This window comes from Tachypleus tridentatus, chromosome 7, assembly GCF_004210375.1.
Source record: "Tachypleus tridentatus isolate NWPU-2018 chromosome 7, ASM421037v1, whole genome shotgun sequence".
NCBI lineage: Eukaryota > Metazoa > Arthropoda > Merostomata > Xiphosura > Limulidae > Tachypleus > Tachypleus tridentatus.
In genome coordinates this window covers 42,109,948-42,127,542 of record NC_134831.1, presented here as the reverse complement: position 1 = coordinate 42,127,542, position 17,595 = coordinate 42,109,948, and the positions used below count along the sequence as shown (strand labels likewise).

Here is a 17,595-nt window from a genome sequence, read left to right as displayed (position 1 = left end):
AGAAAAAAATTTTGAGTCAAAATGTTGAGTGTTTTGAATGCAAAGTGATTTTCATACAAAAATTAAAAATACTTTTATTTATCTGAAAATTGTAAAAACATTTATTTGTATAACCTCTAAAAACCTTCCAAATAAGTCCAACTTCTTTGAGTAAAACCATATTTATCATCCCTTATTTTTTCTACCCTAAATCTGTGATTAATCAAATTAACTGAACACAGAAGCACCATAAAACAAATGAAATAAAGCTGAAATATCTTTTCCTTTTTAAACTGACTTCAAATGTTAACGTTAAGCTACACTTGTTTATCATATATAACATAGAACTTATAACAGTATACACCTGTTTCTACTTAAATTTTATTTTCACTGACATTTGAACAGTGTCTAACTAATAATTCCACCACACAAGTCATTAATCACTTAGGCAAACAAGTAGCAGCCCACGGTACTCCAGTAATATATAGGTTATTTACAAGCATACTTTGTGAAAGATTTATTACTGTAATTATTTTTCTTTATTTTACTCAATCTATCCTTACCTAAGCTAAAATGTTTCTGACTTTTACAACTATAATAACAGATAAAGAATATATGTAAAAAACAAGAAATATGATACTTGTCTGGGTCTTCTTTTTTCTTTGCTGTCAACTATTGAGGAAACTTGTTCACACTTTTTATATTAATGGTAATATGAACTAAATAATTTTTATTTAATTAAATAATGTAAAGCAGATAATGTTTGACAACTATTGTAATTTTTGTTATCATAAATATGAAAAGAAAGCACATCCATGGGATATATAACACTTCTGGGAAAGGTATGCTCTTTGCCTGGTAATTAACACTGAAATAAGAAACAGGCAGAACTGAATTGACAGTCACCAATACATTCAGTAAAGATATGTACACCACCAAATAAATGGAAAACTGCTGTAGAACCATGGAGTATAGTGTTGAAAAACACCAACAGTTTAGTGTGAAAGTGACAACAGACATATATATGTATATGCTTGGATACGTAGGATAACGATAACAAATGCAGGTATGAGTATGGTTGTGACCATTTTCATAAGCAGCTCCTTGTCAATGTACATTATACTTTGTCTTAATATGTAGCAAGCTGTAGTACTGGAGATAGTGACAGTGAGTCATAGTGTGGTGTCACAAAAAAACTAAATAACCATACATGGCTTGGGCTGAATGACTGTGAACTGTATGTGCACAGACTATGTGCAGTCCACATGGGCAAAAAACATGCAGGAGAAGTACTTGGGAAATGTTGGATTGTGTTAAGTACAATCCATCCAGTAAAAGTGTCTTGTGTAAGATATAAATAATAAATGCAGTCTGCCCAGGCAAAACCTAGGGGAATACTTTGGAAACACAGGATTAGGCCAAGTGCAATCTGCTTGGACAAAAACATTCAGGGGGAGAGCCTTGTACTATGTTGGATTATGTCAAGTTTGGTTCATATGAGTGGAAAACATACAGCAGAAATGCCTTGCATAAAAACATAATGCCAAACCAGTGGTAGTGCAATGGGTGTCTGCAAATAAACCCTGATTATAGGAATCGCAGATTAGTGAGGACAGGCAGAAATCCACATATACTTTATTCATGAGGCCAAAGAGTGATGGTCCTTTATAAATGAAACCAGTAACTTATAGTACAAAAATAAAAAAAATAGACACTTACCCCTCGACATGCTGCCAGTGGTCTTATAGAAATTATAATTTTCCTAAATGAAAATGTATTTCTGATAGGTACTTCCCTCTTATGAGATTAACTATTTCTTGTTTTGTGGTGCTCTCTATTTGCAAACTTTTTTTTGGACACATGTTCAAATCCAAACTTTCAAAATGTCTCTCCAATAAATCACTGTGCATCACCTCTCCCCCAATAGAAGAGTACTGGTATCCCATGATGCATGAGCTTCCTCTGTGCACTACCATTGAACTATCGCTTTGAAGTTGTGATCAGACTGGATGATACGATCCTCATGAAACCAAAGAAAAGGACATTACAACAGTTGGAATATGAAGATAGAGAGACATCTGTCATGACAAGTATGTCATCCAGAATCCAGGGGAAAACCCTAAAAGTGAGAGGCAAGACTTCATAGAAAAATGACATGAATCCAGATAAGAGTTCAACTGTGACAGGACTATGATAAGTTTCCAATGTACCATCTTTCAAGAGACAACATATAGATGGAAGTAAACCCACAGTTAAGTGGGTATCACCCATTTGACAGTCCTTTGAGTAGTAGGTCTTGAACATACTAGTCAAGATGACTCCAAAATGTATGATTCCAGGTTTGGTTTGTTTTGTTTTGAATATTGCACAAAGCTACACAAAGGCTATCTGTGCCAGCTGTCCCTAATTTTGCAGTGTAAGACTAGAGGGAAGGCATCTAGTCATCACCACCTACAGCCAACTCTTGGGCTACTCTTTTACCAATGAACAGTGAGATTGACTGTAATATTATAGCATCCTCACGGCTGAAAATGTAAGGATGTTTGGTGTGACGTTGATTCGAACCAACCACTCTCAGATTACAAGTTAATTGCCTTAACCACCTGGCCAAGCTAGGGCCTTGATTCCAGGGAGAAGGGAAGGAGACCAGGAAAGTGTAGGAACTAAAGGCAGAACCAGCAGAACTTATGGAACTGTTGTGGAGTGTTGCCAAAAGATGCATAAGTTAATACACTTTACTCATTATTAACGAACTAAGAAAACCTATAAATTTGTAAACTCTTCATAATACATAAAAATAACAAACTTTCAAAAACTATTATTAGCATTCAGAAAAAAGAAATATTACTAAACCAAACAAGTTGAAATAATGGAAATCAAGCACAAGAAGTCAAATTGATATAAATTTGTGATCAAGCACAATCAAAATATTGTAATCACATGGAGAGCTAGTTAAAACACATGCCTATACACTAGAATGTCAATCATGAAAGTTAAAATTGATCGAAAATAACTGTGCTAGTATAGATGGCACAATGTGACTGATAGTCAGATGACCACCACATGTACTAAAATAGCATAAAACTGATGGGTTATAAAAGACTGGTGCACTGTTACTGAAAGTTTTAAAAATTCTTAGAGGGCAGTCCAAGATCAAGTTAACTTTCAGTGAAAGAGGTAAGACTAATTTGGAACTAACTAAAACGAATTTAACTGCACCTTGACTCTTCACTTATTTCATCCATTTCATATTAATGTTTTAGTCACTAAATTTTTAGTAAAAACTGCAAAGAAAAATTAAATGTTATCATGGACAAAATTACATGTGCAACCTTAACACAAATATTTAATCTTTCAACTGTACAAAGTAGAAAAGATATTTAGTTGTAACAAATGCTTCTATTACTTTATGATTTAAGGTCAAGTAGACAATGTGTGTTAAAATACCAACAGAATATTTATTAATTAGCATCTATTCACCATTTAAACTTTTTTTAAACACTGACTATATAAGTATATAGTAGGCCTACTTATAGTCTAATTTATGGATTAGGCTTAATACATAAATTTTGAAACACTACTTGGTACATTTTGCTTTTGGCTACAGCTCTTTGTCATAAAACTTCTAAATTATATTGTTTTGCTGTTATCTCACCAAAGTTATAGAAAAAACAGAGTAAAAAACAAACCATTCTAGCAAATCAACAATAATATTTAGCATTCAACATAAGCACCACAGTTGGCCTAAAAATAATCTGATGATATTTTGATGCTAAGAAATAATGTACGAGGTCTGATCAAAAAGTTCTAAGACTTCTTCTGCAGAGGCAGTTAATTTCACTGAGGTGTGTACAAAGTACAAATAGTGATTTATCCCACAAACAAGCCATTTCTCCAGACCTTATACATGTGTTGCCCCTGTCATAATAAAAATGGACAAAAAAGAAAAGCAACGAGTTTGCATCAAGTTTTGTGTGAAAAATGTTAAAGGAGAAACAGAAATCTTCAAAATGTTAAGAACTGCCTCTGGTGATGACTGCTTAATTAAGGCTGTCATTTATCAGAGGATAAAATGCTTCCAAGATCATCAGGAATCGGTTAAAGATGACCCACATTCTGGGCGACCATCGACATTGTCTACTGATGAAATAGTTCGACGATTAGCTATCCACAAAATTGCTGATGAACTGGACATTTCCTTCAGATTGTTTCAGGCGATTTTAACTAAAAAACTCTGCATGCATCTTCATTACGACAACTCGCCTTAACACACTGTTGTGTCTGTTCAAGAATTTTTGGTAGAAAAAAAAACATTCTTGTGATACCACACCCCGCATATTCTCCCAATCTTGCCCTGTGTGATTTTATTCTGTTCCCAAAAATCAAAATTAAGTTGAAAGGAAAGAGATTTGATGACATTCCAACCATCCATAATAATGTGAAAGCAGAACTTAGTTGCATAACAGTTGAAGACTCCCAGCACTGCTTCCAAAAATGGCAGGAACATTGGAATGTGTTTTAGCTGAAGAAGGTTACTTTGAAGACTTCACTTTTATTCTGAAGAATAATGTACATACATCAGTATTAGAACTTTTTGATCATACCTTGTATATTGTTGAGAATTATCAAAAAAGCATTGTTGACAGAGTGGTAAAGGAGTGATAAGTGTTTTATAGTTATTCTATACTTCTCAGAGAGATGGTAAATAAAAAAGAGAATATGGAAAACCCACAGAGCAAATATTATAATTCTCATACTAGGTTAAATTAAGGATTTGTTTTCAATTTTAACTTATAAAATTATGAACGTAAATTTACAAGATTAAAAATCGAACTATTACCTACATTTCAATACCAAGTTTATTTCTATATCACAATAATAAAATTGTTTAATTTTGAATGTAACTCAGTGCAACCTCACAAGAAAAAATGAAATGCACATAAAAAGAACTTAAACCACCTACCTTGTTCTACTTGCAAGGCTTCAAGAAATGCCTCTGTGTCAGTCACTTCTTTAATTAATTCAGCCATTGAAGTATCTATAAAAGAATATTCAAGATTACATTAATTAGAAGTTGTAATTTGTCACAATTATGTTTATTATCTAAATAACCACTTTATTAGACCATAACATGTTCTTTACAGTTATTAATTCACTAAATACTTCTTATTCAATGAGTTTGGGTCTGTGCACAATGAAGTCACTGTAACCAGAGTGATTAATCTCAACCAAATGCTCAGCTGCTGAACCATAACAAAGTACAGCATATTATTAACTAGTTTATTAATTAGCTTAAAATATTAAGAAGTTAATAATAATTAGTTTCAATAAACAAGGAATTGAAACAATTGAAAACTGAAACTTCGTTTTGAAGCTATCAACCTTGAATTATCAACTTCAGTGTAGCAAGTTATATGTTGGTGGCATATGGTCATCACTTAATATGAAGTTATCCACTGCATCCATGTGCACAAAACAGATTTAGAAGTTTAAGTTTATGGTAACTGTTCAACACAACACTGTTCACTTTTTGAATACTTGTATGTGTGGTAGTGTTAAATATGACACTATCTGCTCTAAATAATCAACTTACGTGTAGCAAGTGATTTTTTGGAAGCTTGCATGTGTGGCAATCTGTCAACAAATTGTTTGATTTCCCCAATAGTTTTTGCTCCATGTCTTTCCTGCAATATTCAAATAATTATTTTTTAAAAAAAGGTAAAATACCCTAAGTTACAACAGAATGAAGAAGATGTTAAAAGAACATGGAATTAGAAGTGTGGGCATTATTCCTAACACATTAACTTTCTTAATACCTCCTAACATGTTCCAAGTAGAAAATATTATTTTGGAAGCTAAAAGGTTAAACAGTTTATTCTGCCCTCATGGCTTAACCTGGGAAGGTTAAAGATCAGAAAATCTACTCTATCTTTACAGCTTTACTTGAGGTCAAATGGTTAAAGGCCAAATGTTTTATCTTCATAGTTTTACCTGAAGACATTAAAGATCCGATTATTTGACTGAATATCAATTTCAGAAACAGAAATAGTTCAGAAAGTTGGAAAAAAGACATACTTGCCAACCTTTTGAAGAGCTAAATATGCAAGACAATACATGTCAAAGAAGAAAACAAGCAGAATGAAATAATAAAGTTTCTTGCATTTACCCTACAGAATTACAGAAAAAATATCAATGGTCATGCATAGTAAAGGTTAACTGAGGAGAAAGGGTTAAACAAACTAAATTATACATTAAAGGAAACTCATAATTAAGTACAATGAAAAAATTGCCCTATAAGATTTGCATAACTTAAGATTTTCCTGTTCTTAAAGAAAATAATATCTATAAAGCTAAGTTTTTAAGCTCACCTCAAACTGAGCAGATAGCAATTTTGCCTTTTTACTTAATAAGCCACCAACAGCATTGAAGTTTTTATCTCTAAGTTCAGCAAACAGCTCCTCTGCAGAATTCAACAAAAACTTAGCTGGTTCAGTAGCAATCTCTTGAGGGCCACCATCACTGGACTTAGTGAATTTTTCTGGAGGAAGCTTGATCACGTCTATTATTAAAACACACCCATTATTAGACAAATAAATTAATTAAAAATCAACTGATAGCATAACTTCTCATAATAATTATTTTAACTGTAAAACAATTAAACTGATTAATTTTTAAAAAAGTACATAATAAAAAAGAGCACAAACCACTTATGCCAAGATTAAACATCTCTTATTGAGAAGTAATTTTTAAACAGACTGAAAAAATTTACAAATTTTGTTTATAACTACAGATGATATTCTTGTTGTTTCTTCCAATGTATTAACCACAAATTTTCTTTTATAAGAATGTCACATACTAAAAAAAAAACTTAAGATTAAACATAAAAAATAGGAAGAGAATTTGGACAGAAGTTTTACGAGTTTTAAAATGAAAAAAACTACAAAAACATCATGACTGGGGAGAATATTTTTAGGTGTATCTCATCATAGTAGTCAATACATATTTAGACATTAATACCAAAATATAATACATATCCAGATACAGAAGTTTTACCAACAGTTTGTTACAAAGTATGATAGTCTTGCCTGTAATTCATTATCTATGTTACTAACATTGTTTTATTTAAGCACTTCACACTTTACAGTGATTTTTCAAACTCTCAGATTTGAACAACGAAATGGCAGCTGGTAAGGGAAGTTTAAACAAAAAAATTAATATCTGTCTACCTATTTTGCTATTGTTAGTTTGTTGTTTCTTTCCATGTAATGTTTTTGATAAAAGTTATGAAGACAACATTTAGTTCTCAATACTTATCTTTTATTAAAACATTTATATTTAGCAAACATGCTTTATTAGAGACTCTGATTATTTTTGTACAAAAGACAATGTTTATTGAAAGCTTGCCAAATTTCATGAAGATACACAAGTATTTTCATATCGGACAGTGTATCAATACAACTGTACCATGGCTTCACAGTAAGATACTCATATTGTTTCATTGTATTGCCATACATCTAATACTTTTCTGTGAATGATCAGATGGAGAATAAAATTAATTTAAACACATAAAATCATGAAACAATAATGAACTTAAGACATACAGCAGTTCTCATTTTAGAAAGCAAATACATAAAAATATTTTTAAGTTTCTAAAACAATTACTGGAAATGATTATGAAAGCAATGAAATAAAATTGGTTCAAAATGTAAATGTAGTGGTATTGCACCACCTCTATACACCGAAAATGATCCACACCAGCAGACAGTCATAAGCTGATAGTTTATACCAATCAGATAGTGCCACACAAATGTGTCTGTAAAAGTATAGGCAGTCAGACAATTCTTAGCAGTAGTGAGGTGAATCCATTCATGGATTCCAGGAAAGAGATGCTACATAACAAATGTGTAGAAATCAATGTTTGGGCTGAAAAAGTATGCCCTCTTGTGGCAAAATAAGTCAAAATTTTATACTTCAGTAGGATGTAACCATAATGAAACTCTGAAGAGGTATGTGAAACTTGTATTGTTCAATAAAAGAAGCAGTTAAGATAGGTATTCAAACCCTTCAAAAAATTACATTATGGAACTCAGGCTATGCAATAATTTTGCAATTGACCTACTTTTCAGTGCAAGTATGAATATGATACACATTACTATAGCATGGATGTATTGGATATAGCTGCTGAAAAATAAGTAATTGAAAAGGCTGGAACAGGTATCACACTTCAAACAATGCAGTGAGCAAAGCTACTACACAAAGGTGCTCTTACTATTTACAAGTGAATCCAAATTCAAATTATTTGCCAACAATCAACAGTAGTCTATTCAATTGGCAGAGGTAAGTTTGGATATCATGGTCAATATATATGATTTGAAGTGAGGTATGCTTGAAACCAATAGATGTGTGTATTGCATTTAAATCAGTTATATTGTACCTCTACACAAAATTCATCACACTCTGATTATTGACATGTAAAAGATTCTTATGTATCATCTCATTCCTTCAGGAAAAAGATCTGCTGGGTAACAATTCATCTTCAAGCAGGACAGCAACCTCAAATATGCAGGAAATATGGTGAAATGACACCTGGAAGGAAAGAAACAAATAAGGATAGAACACTCAAAACCATGGCTTGACTTGTATAAAGTCCTGATATATGTGTATAGACTTATAAGGAATCAGAGGTCAAACACCAACCAAACAACTTGGATGACTTCAGAGGAATGATACTTTACAATCATATATTAATATACCAATGGAAGTATAAAGATATAAAACCAACTGCCAATGATTTCAGAACTGTTAGAAGTTTGTTCAACAGAATGCACAAAAACAACTTTTAACTGGTTTGTTATGACAATGACATTACATTTGTGATTTTCAACTATACCAAAAAGTTACAAATGTGATTCTGTCCTTCTAATAAACCAGTCTAATATTCCTTTTCTACACTCCTGATGAAATACCTTTATAGTTCAAAAACCTCAGGCCATTATGGTCTATAAACCAGAATTGAGCCTAATGCTTAGTTCCATAAATCCTTTTCAGAATTTAATAAATGATCAGTCTCTTTTGTTTTTTAAAGCAAATACAAAATACTAGTATACTGTACAATATATAAATGTATTGTATAATGATTAATTAACAATGTTGTTACAACTGCTCATTATTTATGACTCCTGTACATGTATCATCTGTATATTTTTATAATTGCATCCAATATTGTATATGTTGTAGTTTTAACACTAAACCATAAGTGAACTCCATCTAAACCATAAGTGAATTCCTTCTTAGTTTAAAATTAGTAGCTATAAAGTTGTGATGATTTCAAAGTTAAACTTAGCATACAGTTACTCAAGACTTGAGGACCCAGTATGCAGAATGATAGGTAAAGTTACTTTCTGTGGGAGAAATGAGAGACCACACAGTGTTGAAGCTGAATAGAAAAAGAAAATATAGAACATTTATTTTCCTAAAGACAAGCAAAAAATTGGAAGGTGATCACTACAGCTAAAGGACTACTACAGATTAAAAGTTAATATGACAAAAAATAATTGTACAATAAACATAAGCAACAATTAGGAGATTGAAAACACACAGGAAACCTTACAAGCAAGTCTTAGCTCTCTCTCAAGTCAGAAATGAGTATGTCTTGAATGCAGTAAACTACACTTGTGACACTTTCTCTCCCTCAGCTGACCATTCACAAAACTCAGAAACTACCTATACTCCATGCAACAGTCATAGAGACTTCTTCTGTACACAAGGTAAATTAGAATATAATAATAATACTACCTAAAAAAACATCATAGGGTTTCCTTCAGATTATATTTAGCAACTAACCAGGGCATGATTAACGATAGCCTGACCAGGCTGTAGCCTTAGACCCTCAGAATTTTCGGCCCTCAAATTTTAAATTTACTGTTTTCTGGAAACTATAATGAAATGTCTATCTTGGTCAGTAACAAACCTCCAAAGGAAATGAAGACCAATGAAAGCTGGCCAACTAGCTGTAAACACATATTTATTATACTCATGGGCACTCTCAAATGTTCACAATATTTTCCTGCTAAATAGATCTTTAGAAAAAGAGGAATCACACTCCTTTTAATGATACTATTTGCATCGCAAGTTGAAATCATCTTCAGTAAAAGTAAATAAAAAGTCTATGACTCCATGAATTGAAGTTTTTAGAAAAGATGTCTGTACATTCCAGCAGCTAAATAAAATGACTTTTTATTGTGCTGTATCATAAGGGATAATGCCATGTTATTTCTACAGTGTGTTTTGTTTTGTTTTACTTACACTTTCAAAAATGGGCATTTCTATCTTTTAATGACATTTTTAGAAACTTTTCCACTGGGTTATTAATTATTTTATGTTCTTGCAATTTTCAAAACTTGTGATGGTTTTCACCTATAAAATCAATGATAACATATGATAACCTTGACTTAGCTCAGACATTTTCTCACTCTGTTTCTTGCTCAGCATGATAAAAAATGGTAATTTAATTACCTAGGTTATGGCAAAAACAAATGCTGCTGCCAAAATAACAACCAATTAATTGTTATCAAATTAATATGCTTTATTTGCCTTTAAGGAGTGTCTATTTATTCTTTTAAGTGGTTAAAAAATCTAAAATTATCTCAGGCTTTCTTTGCACAGCTTTGTGGCAGTCTGATACTGTTTAAAACTACAGTTAAGTCCAACCCCTAGCCTTATATGGTTATAAATACTTATTTGTTCAAGCTAAATAGTATGACTACCACCTCCCCAATCAACCAAACAGAAATATTAACACATACATCCCAGAAGGACCCATAACAAAGGAATAATTTAGAAAGTTAAAAACAAAACAAAATCCTGATATTTCATATGAGGGTACAATTTTCCAATGGGAATCTGTCAACCTTCATGTTACTGACATTCACAAATACTGAATTAACAGCTTTCAAACTTACTGTTGTGAATTTCATAGTTCACCAAGAAGCCCTTTGTAACACTTACTGTTGTGAATTTCATACAGTTTATCAAGAAGTCCTCTGTAACACTTACTGTTGTGAATTTCATATATTTTATCAAAAAGTCCTCTGTAACACTTACTGTTGTGAATTTCATATATTTTATCAAAAAGTCCTCTGTAACACTTACTGTTGTGAATTTCAAACAGTTCACTGAGAAGTCTTTTGTAACACTATTGTGTATTTCCTACAGTTCATCAAGAAGTCCTTTGACTAACTGTGGTGAGTTCCATACAGTTCACCAAAAAGTTCTTTGTAACACTTACTATTGTGAATTCCATACAGTTCATCAAGAAGTCCTTCATAAGTGAGCTGAGTTGCAAGTGGTGACAATAAATCAACTGACCGGTCAAGCAAAACCAAATTATCAATCTGAGGAGTTATCTGAGGTTCATTAGCAGAGAGCTCTCGCCTCATTCTTGTCATCATTTCAAACACTAACTGTAACAATAATAATAATAAAAGGCCATTGAATGGGCACTCCTATATCGTTCTTATTACTACAACAACTACTTGGTAAAATAACAAAAATTCTAATATTAAACTCATGGTACTTCACTTCATTAGGTTAAATATTAACTGAGAAATGTGTGAAACCATTCATATCTCAATTGAAAGCTAAACGTAAAAATGCAATAACAAAAGCATAAAAGATTGGCAATTTATTTAATTAATGCTGCTAAGAATGTAGTTTTATTGACATATACTGAACTTACTCCCAGTGAGTAAGTACTAGCTAGTATGGAGAAATAAGAACACTATATTTCACCCAAAAATTTATCAGTAACAAACAAAGACTTGTCTCAAAGTTGTCTTGAAAAAATATATCTAAAACCACTGTCTTTGGGAGTTTCTGAACTGAACTTAATTGTAATATCCAACAAACTGTAATGTAAAGAAACCCCTTGGTTCCTGACGGATGTGTTAATATTATACACATTCTAGTTACCTAATTTAAAAAGGAAATGTGTAAATAAATTCTAAATCTTCACTTCTATATTTGCTTCATATTATCCATTTAAAAAGAGTTAATATTTTCCTATGATGAAATATATTTCTGACAGATATCTCCAAGCACAGTTAGAGATATTCTTGATTTGACTGCCCAAAGCACACAAGTTTTTACTCCCCACTTGTATTGACTCTCCTACTTATTTCCACACATATACACTGTGGTTCAGCTGCATTTAATAATGCAAATTAACATGCAACAGTCCTCTCCCAAGAGGAGTGTGGCAAACTCTCCTTCTGCAGCTGAACCCCTTTGTGCAGTTGAGACCAATTTTTATTTTGAGATTTGACACTTAAAAACGACACAAAAGTAAGGAGGATTGGTGGAAAGCATAAAAAAAGTTAAGTATCTATTGGAAATATATTTTCAGTGTAGGAAAATATTAACTGCTGTTATGATTACTTACCACCTTCTCACAGTTACAACTAAGATCCCACACTGAACAAATGGAGAGACTGGTGTAAAATTTTCTAGATGAGAACCCTTCAAAAGTATCTGAAGAGCAGTCATAGAGTGAGCCCTTACTATGGAATGAATCACACACAAGAGACTGCACCATGTTCAAACTAGGCTTACTCTTTTGCCCATGTAGAGGTAACAGATGTTCTATTTCAATCAAAGGACAGAACAAGGTAACAATTCCAATTCCCTAGAGAAAAGGAATGTGTTAAGAATGGTCAAGGCTCTTTAGACCATAATCAAGAGGTGAACTCCAGTTCAGATCAGTGACACTGAAAGAAACTCAACTGGTCAATGGTAGGAGGAGGGTCTTCAACCATTCCCTTCAAGTTTAGGAACAAAAGAGGAAAATAAGTTCCAATTCCAAAAACCTAAACCACCATGAGAGCAAATCCAACACAACCTGAAGCAAGAAAACCTCGGGAATGTTCATCCAGATAACACCAGGAAGTTGTAAATGCAATATGGAAGGTCAGTTCCAGTCCAAAACCAATTGGAATTGGGAATTGAACATCAGTATGTGATAGGAGGAAGTTAATACCTACTCACTTGTAAGAACTGATGTTGACTTATATGGCTGCAACCAAAAAGCAGCTATCCAGGAACCAAGTGCAATAGGAGGAATGGTTCTCAGTTAGAGGGGCAAACTGCAAAATAGATAGAAAAAATCCAGGCTAGACAAATGGCATCTAGAATAAAACATCAGATCCATAGCAGGAGGATAATCATACCTTCTACACATAGAATGCCACATCTCTAATTTTGACTGAGTGGAACTATATACACTCGGGAAGGTTCTTCAATGATTTACCACCCAAACAGCTAGGAGCTGGAAGAAGGGAGAGAAGACATGTGTTGGAGAGTCCTGAAGAACACACTTCTATAAAAAGTGCAAATGGGTGACCACACAAACCCTAGTTTGAAAAGCAAACTATTCATGATTTTTACATATTAGAGATGGGCAGAATTCTTTTACTTTACTCACTTTATTCCATGAGTAAGTAGTCCAGTATAAACATACTTAAAACACATTATACTATGAGGAATAACCAGCAAGTGGTCTTGTGAAACACCCCATTTTGATAGTGAGTGCGACAGACATTGCAGGTCTTACAATACAGATTTTGGATATCAGTATACTTGAACAGGTATCACTTGCCCTTTTAGAAAAATAAATAAACAAAAGTAAATTACCCACTCCATGTTCTACCAATGTAAGGAAAATGGCTATAGAGTAAAGAAGATATCCAGCTGAGCAGGAAACCACCAGACAGTGCAAGTAGTAGGACAAAAGGTATGGGAAATGGTCCACATGCCAGCCTGGATAATCTCTTCAAAAGGAAGATAGAAATGAGCAGCAAAGGACACTGAGATGTGATGGATTTGATGAAATAAAAGAGAACAATTGACAAGATTAAGTAGAAAAGGAGTGAGAGCTAGGAAAAGATGCTATATTTGACACATTACACTATAAAGCACAGACAACATTCAAGAGAAAATATGGAAGGAAGTGAAAAAAGGGGGAAGACAAAATATCTTCAATGGACAGATGATATTTTGTGAAGAAAGGAATAATCAAGACATAAAAAACATAGAGTTTGTGGTACAAATGTGGTGAACATTGGTGGAAAAATGGGTCAGAAAAATGAAGTCCAAAAATAAAAAGGAAATGCATCTTAAAAGAAAGATAATATAAGGAATATGAGGACAGGAAAGAGCATGAAGAACAACATTTAGATTCGAGTCCAGTAACTGAATCATGCATGAATGATGACAGAGATGCACAGGCTGAAATAAAAAAAAATAACTGGACAGGAAAACACAAAGCAAAACTTAAAATATGCAGCAGTTGTCAAACAATTTTGAATGCCAGTAGTCATTTTATTAAATTGTGAATTCAAAAACACTGACTGAATACCTCTAATTGACTGAAAAATAGAATTCATAATCAAATAATGAAATCTAACTCAATAGTGAATTATTAACAATACTTTAGGAACTAAAGAATTTTTGAAATCAAGCATTAGGTCTTAACACTGTTGTGCCAAATTGAGAATTGAAAATTAGGTACAATTGCACAGAGTCAGCTGTGATAGGAGGGTTTGTCACACTACTTTTGATGGAGGACTGATGCATGCTAATTTGCAAGCTTAAACACAGCTGAACCATGTGGTACATGTGTGGAATTAAATGGGAGTTTCAAGGCTAGTGGTAAGTGAAAATTTGTGCACTAGAGGGCAGTAAACTCAAGAATAGCCGTAACTGGAAGAAGAGAAAGTACTGAAATTTCCTTTCACCTCTACTTAAGCTTCTAATTTTTAGTACGTTACAAACTTATCGTACAGATATTGCCGAGATATAATCTAATTTTACACCCTCCGGTTATCTTGATTTATAGAAGCATAAAACAGAAATTAAACCCACATGCCATACCCTCTTATCACATACTGCCTTTCATAAAATAATTCTTTCAAACATTTACTGTTACATTATTTACAACTAATAAGTAAAGAAGATTTTAATTTACTGAACTTTAGAGAAACCCCATGTTCTGCATAAATGTTTTTTGGTTATAGTATTTTGAATTTGAATATATAAAATTTATAAAATGTAAATATAATGTTCTGAACAAACTGATGGCCATATAGGGCATCTCACTGGCTATAAAGCTATACCTACTCCCCAACATGTGATATTAACTAAACAACTCAATCACAAAAGACATTTTAACCCAAATGATCTAAATAAACATGACAAACTGATCAACTTATCTAGTAAGACACACTAACTTTAATGATACATTCAAAACCTTGGTATCAAGGGCATAGTATTAAAACTCAATGATAGTGCTCCCACGTCCCTACTGAACAGGGTGAGGGTACCAGTACTTTAAATGCCAATAAACACGAGGGAGCTTACACAGCAAACCTTAACACGTAAATACTGCTATCTGAGATGGGTTTCTGAGGAAGACAGATCTTTTCTACACCCATTCCTACCTTATGCATATGGTGATGTTCTCCAACTTCCTACCCCCAAATTTCATTTTTGCATAGTTTAATGAAGTGTAAAAATATTCTCAAACATTATTATTTTAATAATATAGATTACATATAATTCTAGTTCATCCTGATGACAGCTGTTAAATTATTTGTTAAAAGTTGCTATCATTGAGTCTACCTTGAACACAGAAAGGGAATTATTTTAAGACACTAACAACTTAGTTCGAAAGTCACTTAAATTTTTTACTAATTCAAAAAAAATTAACTTATTTATAAAAATTAGAAATTTATCAGGTTAGGAAATAAACAACTTAAGTTGAAAAAAAAAAGTTCTCAGTGAGGTATGCATGTAGATTGTTATAATGTTATGCAATTCAAAAATGTAGCTCAGAACGGCTGGGCTGGCATGGATATTAACGCTTCATTTGTTTATTGACATTTAAAGTACTGGTACTGTCACCCTGTTCAGTAGGGACCTGGTAGCACTATCATTGAATTTTAATACTTGCCCTTGATATCAAGGTTTTGAACATATCACTAAAGTTTATTTACTTATCAATAAACATGTTAATACCCATAACAGCAGTTCTGAGATGCATTTTTATTTCAAGTGGATTTCTCATCATCAAGAGTTATGCAATTCAATGTTATTTTTTTCAGTAGCTTGAACTATGCATTCACTATTTGACTTTTTTACATAGGTTTAGTAATTAGACATAGTTCAAAAGCAATAAAACATTAAAATTACATGACAACAGATGTTAACTGTTATAAGTCTGTCAGTGTTTAGGATAAATAATTGTAATTTTTGGTCACAATCTGTAATCACTCTATGAAAAAACAATTGTGTATTTGTATGTGATAGTTACACAGTCAGTTAAAAAGACTCAGCTTGTATAGAAACATAACAAATACAGAAAATATATTCACTGAAAGAAGTTTCACATTCAAACAGTAAGTTTTAAATATTATGCTGATAAAACATAACAACTTTAAGATTATAAAAAGTACTTTTATTCCTAATAAAAAAATCACCTTGCACCTAGAGACTAGTTAGAATGTAAGACTGTCTAGAAACTAATGTTTAACAGGAATAATTTATTAAAAACTCTCCAATTTTTTTTAAAGTAAAATATACCTGTAATGTTTACTAACAGCTTAGTTCATTCCATACAACAGCTTACAATTCCAAAGGAATGTATTTTCAATATGGACTTTATCTAGTGTTTCAACCCTGTGCATAAATGAGTATGACTGATGCATGAGTAACTTGTAATATCAGTGGTGTGTGAAGTAATACAAAGATGAAAAAAATCCCACAGAATTCCTCACACATTTTAGTTAAACTAATGTGGCTATCAATGTTTTTAAAAGTTTCAAATCTTTAAAGTGTTTATCTGTATATGCATATCCTTCCTGCAAAAAAACTAAAATAAAGACATTTTTATTTTGAATTTTGTGTAAAGCCACATGAGGGCTATCTGTGCTGGCTGTCCCTAATTTAGCAGTGTAAGACTAGAAAGAAGGCAGATAGTCATCACTATCCACTGCCAACCCTTAAGCTACTCTTTTACCAATGAATAGTCAGATCGACTGTCACATTATAACGTGCCCACAGCTGAAAGGGCAAGCAAGTTTGGTGTGATGGGGTGCCTTAACCACCTGGCCATGCTGGGCCTGAAGAGAGAGAATCTAAAAATTAATTAAGAGTTTATTTGTAGTACCTTCATAACATCAGATTAGTTTCTCAGCTGAAACCAAATCAATTTTTGAATTACTGCCTCAACACAGACTTTACTTTATTGGTATGTGGGAAAAAAAAAAAATGTTGATAGAAAACTGTGTTAGTATTATAATTCAAAATTGGTTCTCTGTTAGCTGAGATGCAGCTGTAATGTCACAAAAGAACTAGCACTATTGAAATAAACATCTTGTCTTAAGTTTGTGTCTCTTTTATCTTACTTAAACACTTAAGTGGTCTTAAAAACAAATTTGAAAGTTAAATATAGATAAATATACATACATGCATATACAGGAACATATTTGATCAAACAAAGTAATTTCAATTCATTGTAGTTGAAAATATATATCTTGAAGAGTTTCACAAAAAGTTTTCTAAAGA

General features: G+C 32.5%; 1 protein-coding gene across 2 annotated transcripts in view; it reads right to left on the bottom strand.

Moving 5' to 3' along the window:
- The window catches only part of car (vacuolar protein sorting-associated protein 33A), a 47,239-nt gene that overhangs the window by 11,350 nt on the left and 18,294 nt on the right, over positions 1 to 17,595 (bottom strand). For both annotated transcript variants that reach the window (XM_076511302.1, XM_076511303.1), the window contains exons 7-10: positions 11,267 to 11,441; positions 6,348 to 6,538; positions 5,573 to 5,663; positions 4,943 to 5,017 (exon numbers count right to left, since the gene is read on the bottom strand). In XM_076511302.1, coding sequence (XP_076367417.1) covers positions 4,943 to 5,017; positions 5,573 to 5,663; positions 6,348 to 6,538; positions 11,267 to 11,441 — 532 coding nt within the window. The remainder of the gene's footprint in view (positions 1 to 4,942; positions 5,018 to 5,572; positions 5,664 to 6,347; positions 6,539 to 11,266; positions 11,442 to 17,595) is intronic.